This window comes from Otolemur garnettii, unplaced genomic scaffold, assembly GCF_000181295.1.
Source record: "Otolemur garnettii isolate 467f Iridium unplaced genomic scaffold, OtoGar3 scaffold00018, whole genome shotgun sequence".
In the NCBI taxonomy this organism is placed as follows: domain Eukaryota; kingdom Metazoa; phylum Chordata; class Mammalia; order Primates; family Galagidae; genus Otolemur; species Otolemur garnettii.
Genome location: NW_003852413.1, coordinates 19,842,411 through 19,847,424, shown reverse-complemented (window position 1 = coordinate 19,847,424; position 5,014 = coordinate 19,842,411). Strand labels below are relative to the sequence as shown.

The 5,014-nt window shown below is 35.7% G+C and overlaps 1 protein-coding gene across 1 annotated transcript in view; it reads left to right on the top strand.

The window, feature by feature from the left end:
• The window catches only part of MEIOC (meiosis specific with coiled-coil domain), a 19,789-nt gene extending 16,262 nt beyond the window's left edge, over positions 1-3,527 (top strand). The window contains exons 6-7 of the mRNA XM_023511238.1: positions 1,380-1,560; positions 2,397-3,527. Coding sequence (XP_023367006.1) covers positions 1,380-1,560; positions 2,397-2,626 — 411 coding nt within the window. The 3' untranslated portion in view covers positions 2,627-3,527. The remainder of the gene's footprint in view (positions 1-1,379; positions 1,561-2,396) is intronic.
• Positions 3,528-5,014: the final 1,487 nt, after the last annotated feature.

The following is a 5,014-nucleotide window of genomic DNA, read 5'->3' as shown; positions in this document are numbered from 1 at the left end:
GAACACCAAGTTCTAATGTTAAATCATTTTGCTTCAAAATGTAGTTATTGTATTACTTGATTTTTAAATCCTAGTTGTTCAAAAAATTCCCAAGTTTAGATTTTGAAATAAGTCAGGCATATAAAACATATTCTCCCTACTGGACTAATTTATCTAGTGCCTTTTTTTTTTTTTCTAGTGCCCTTTCTTAAAACTTCATTAATCAGAAGATTCAGACATTTCCTGGCTTGGCACCCATAGCTCAGCAGTTAGGATACTGGCCACATATACTGAGTTTGGCGGGTTTGAACCTGGCCTGGGCCTGCTAAAACAACAATGACAACTACAACAAAAAAATAGCTGGGTGTTGTGGCTGCGTCTGTAGTCCTAGCTACTTGGGAGGCTGAGGCAAGAGAATCGCTTAAGCCCAAGAGTTGAAGGTTGCTGTGAGCTGTGACACCATAGCACTCTACCCAGGGCGACATAGTGAGACTCTCTCAAAAAAAAAAGAAAAGAATTAGACATTTTCTAATTTTCCTTAGCAGTTTTGACAGGATTCATTTTCTATTTATATATCAATGTACATTTAAATCAATATTTTCTGTATTATGGATTCTTTAAAACTATCACTAGTCAATACTTTTATCTGAATATTTCTGAATTCCAAAAGGAAAACATCAGAGGTCTAGAAAAATTAAGGACTTATTGAGGTCAGGATTAACCAACCTAATACTTTTTCCTTTTAGTTCAAGTATTTTCCTTTAGATTAAGGTACCTCCTAAACAATGCTCTATTGCATGCTAGTGTCTTATTTGCCAAAAACAGAGTCAGATATCAGAACTTATATTTGTACTGCCAATAACGTGGAAATATTCGGATAATTAACATCTTTATTGTGCTTACTCTCAGTAATCAACTACTGAAAATTTTCAGAGTTAACATGTATGAGTAGGTATAAAAGACCAACTTTCCATATTTGCTTCCATTTTTGTTTGTCAGGACACAGTAAGCATTTGTTTATTTGTTGAATGAATATTATTGTTCTCATCTCTATTCTATTTCACTGAAGATTTGTTTTTACTTAAGTTATACTTTTTGGCCAGGCACAGTGACTCACACCTATAATCCAGCACTCTGGGAGGTCAAAGTGGGTGGATTGCTTGAGCTCACAAGTTCAAGACCAGCCTGAGCAAGAGTGAGATCCCCATCTTTACTAAAAGTTAAAAAACTGAGGCAGGAGGATGGCTAGAACCCAGGAGTTGGAAGTTGTTGTGAGCTATGATGATGCCATGGCACTCTACCCGGGTGACCGAGTGAGACTGTCTCAAAAAAAATTTTTTTTTATGTCCGCACAATGTGTGTGCTTACATGCCTTTCAAAATTTAAAATATTTCCCACAGGTTGTGACTTTACTGGGCAAAATGGAACGTCTTCGAAGCTCTCCCCTTCATGCCAATATCTCTACTGCTCTTGATAGACACTTGGAGTCCATTCACATTGTACAGTCACGTAGAAAGGATGAAATTGTTAATGCTTCAAATCGGCAAAGGCAAGGAGTTCCTAGATGCCAAGATGACAGAGGTACAAATATTAATGCATATTCTTTTGATAAGGCAATGTGATAATTTGAATAAATATCAGATTCTGAGGTTAATTGTTGTATTTCTAAAATTAACACTTATCTAAAAAATAAATTGGTAAGTGATCTCTACGTTATTCACTCAAAAATTACTATTTTTGAAATTTTACCTATTTAATTATAATGGGTAAAATGTGTCTTAATAAAACACAGTCTGTGTTCTATCCAAAGCATAGTCATTGTCATATAAGTCAGAAATGAAGTATTGCGCAGCACCTGTGGCTCAAAAGGGTAGGGTGCTGGTCCCATATGCTGGCAGTGGCGGTTTCAAACCCAGCTCCGGCCAAAAACTGCAAAAAAGAAAAAAAGGAAATGACGTACCAATACTTCTAATTATTTTAAAAATAAAGGACTTTGGGGCGGTGCCTGTGGCTCAAAAGGGTAGGCCACCAGCCCCATATGCCCAAGGTGGCGGGTTCAAACCTAGCCTTAGCCAAAAAAAAAAAAATAAAGGACTTTGGGGGCCAGGCATGGTAGATCACACCTGTAATTCTAGCCCTCTGGGAGGCTGAGGCAGGTGGATTGTCTGAGCTCATGGGTTCGAGATCAACCTGAGCAAGTGCAAGACCCTGTCTCTAAAAATAGCTGGACATTGTGGGTGGTGCCTGTAGTCCCAGCTGCTTGGGAAGCTGAGGCAAGAGAATTGCTTAAGCCCAGGACTTTGAGGTTGCTGTGAGCTCTGTTTTATTATTTAGTAGCAACAGCAACAGGCTTTGTAAGAGTTAAAGAATATTTAAATGGCATCTAATATGAAATGACCCTGAATTTTTTTTTACAGATGTTTTTGCCCTTGCTTCAGCAATTAAAGAGATGTGTGTGGCAACTCGGAAAGCACGCACTACCCTGTGGTGTGCGCTACAGATGACCTTGCCAAAAACAGCCACTACAGCTGGCCAAGCTGATGTGGAAAAGGCATTACAGGATATAGTAAACTGTGAAGATAAAGTCCATGAAAGCATAAATAGTAGCAATCCAATGAACCAGAGAGGTGAAACAAATAAACATTAAGGAAATGGCAGCAGAACGAAGAATAAAAAGCTGATAAGTAAATATATCAAGACATGCTAAAAATTTTTAATGAACTTGTCAAACTTTCAGTATCTTAATTTTCTTTCAGATTTAAAGTTAATAGCTTAATGAAGTCTAACTTCTATTTAAAAATCTTCTATTTGAAATGAATCACATATAGTTTAAAGTGAACTCAGTGGTGAAGTTGACTACTCTAGGAGTTCTGAGTAGTTAATGATAACAAGTTTGTTTAAATAAATAAGATATTTCCTAACAGCTAAAATATTGCTTCAGACCCATTCTGCAGTGCAGGTAAATGCAAATGTGAAGTTCTTCTAGGAGATCAGTTTCATTTAGGTCTGCCTTAGTAAGTAGAATTCCAAATAATGAATCTAAGTGACTGTAACCCAATTATGGCTACAGTCTAGTAACCAAGACAAGTTTTGATTGTGATATCAAAGTGTTTTCCTTATAAAACTGGATAATACCTAGAAACAAAGGAAAATAAGGATAAACCCAGTATTCATGTAAAAATTTAATATTTAAAATACTACCATATTTATAAATTTAAAATCTTAGTGCCTAAGTATATGGAGGGAAATGCATCTGATTCTCCTAAATTAGTGATAGAAGTACCAGTGTAACCATGAAAGTTACTGAATATAAAACCTGTTCAAATCATTTGTGTATATTCTTTAAAATTTAATTATACTATCAATTATTAAATATTTCCAATTTTAAAGTATTTAAATTGAATCAAAATATTTCCTTTATCTTGATCTTTTAGACTTGATGCACAGTAACTAAAATAATGACTATTGTTTTAATACCCTTAGTTCGCTGCCTTTTATGAGGGTATCACGAAGTTCTAAAATGTATTTTTTTAAGGTTAATATTTAACTAGTTTAGTTTGTAATTGGTTAGTGTATATTTTGTGTAGTTGTGTTCATTAGTTTGCTTCTGTATTTTTTTTTTTTAAAAAGAGCTCTTGAAAGCTTGGCTTTTTTCTGTTTATCATCACTTAATATCTTTGTATGGAACCCGAGTAATTTATTCATTGATATGAAATGTTGGTATTATGTGACTCAGAAGATCTTGGGTTTTAACATTTCTAGCATGAGTTAAACTATAATATAATGTACTGATGAAATTTAATTGAAATATCCTTGACTAGAAACACTGATGTTTTAAATGTTGGTGTTTTTCTTAGTTTTAGAAATCCTGGTATTAAAAAAAAGAGTGTAATCACACCAGATAAATTTTCTTTAGATGATGTGCAGAAGAAACTGATTGAGAATGCAGGAGTAACTGTAGGGAGAAACATTTTGATCACTGATATGCCTTAGAACTACCCAGATGAATTACATTGAGGGTAGTCAAATAAAATAGATCACCTCACCACAGTCACTGCATAGAAAGTGGTTAAGTTTTACATAAGACATGTTGGATGTTATGAAAGCAAATATTGTACTGAATTTAGTCTCTCAGGTAAAAATAAATTACTTTGGTGAAAATATTTGGTTTCACTTTTTTAATGACTGTATAGTTTCTAACCTTAAAGAGTCACTACCTGTCAGAAAATCAGTTGAATTTCATTTAATTGATAAGAACTTGTGCAAGTTTAAATTTCATTATTAACACATAAGTAATAATGTCGGTGGATAAATTGCCATTCAGATTTCCTTGGATCTAACCTGACCTTCAAAAATGAAATTTTTGCTTTGCCTTTATGCTAATCCAAGCAAAGCAGAATAAAAATTCTAAAGAAGCTTTTATATATGGCTTGGTGCCTGTAGCTCAAAGGCTAGGGTACCAGCCACATACACCAGAATTGGAGGGTTCAAACCCAGCCTGAGCCTGCCAAACAACAATGACAATTACAACAAAAAAATAACTAGGTGTTGTGGTAGGCATCTGTAGTACCAGCTACTTGGGAGGCTGAGGCAAGAGAAATGCTTGAACCCAAGAGTTTGAGGTTGCTGTGAGATGTGATGCCATGGCACTCTACTGAGGGCAACATAGTGAGACTCTGTCTCAAAAAAAAGAAGCTTTTATATGACAGTGGTCAGAAAGAAATACCAGTCCATTAATAAAATCCAAACACTTATGAAAAAAAGATTTGACTGGGTAAAGTGGCTCACACCTGTAATCCTAGCAATTTTGGGAGGCTGAGGTAGGATCACTTGAGGCCAGGAGTTCAAGATAAAAAAGATGAATTAATACCTTTTGTAACAATCTACATGAAAGTGAAGTATCTTGGCTCGGCGCCTATAGCTCAACCGGCTAGGGTGCCAGCCACGTACACCTAAGGTGGCGGGTTCGAATCCCCAGCCTGGACCTGCCAAACAACGATGACGGCTGCAACCAAAAAATAGCTGGGCGTTGTGG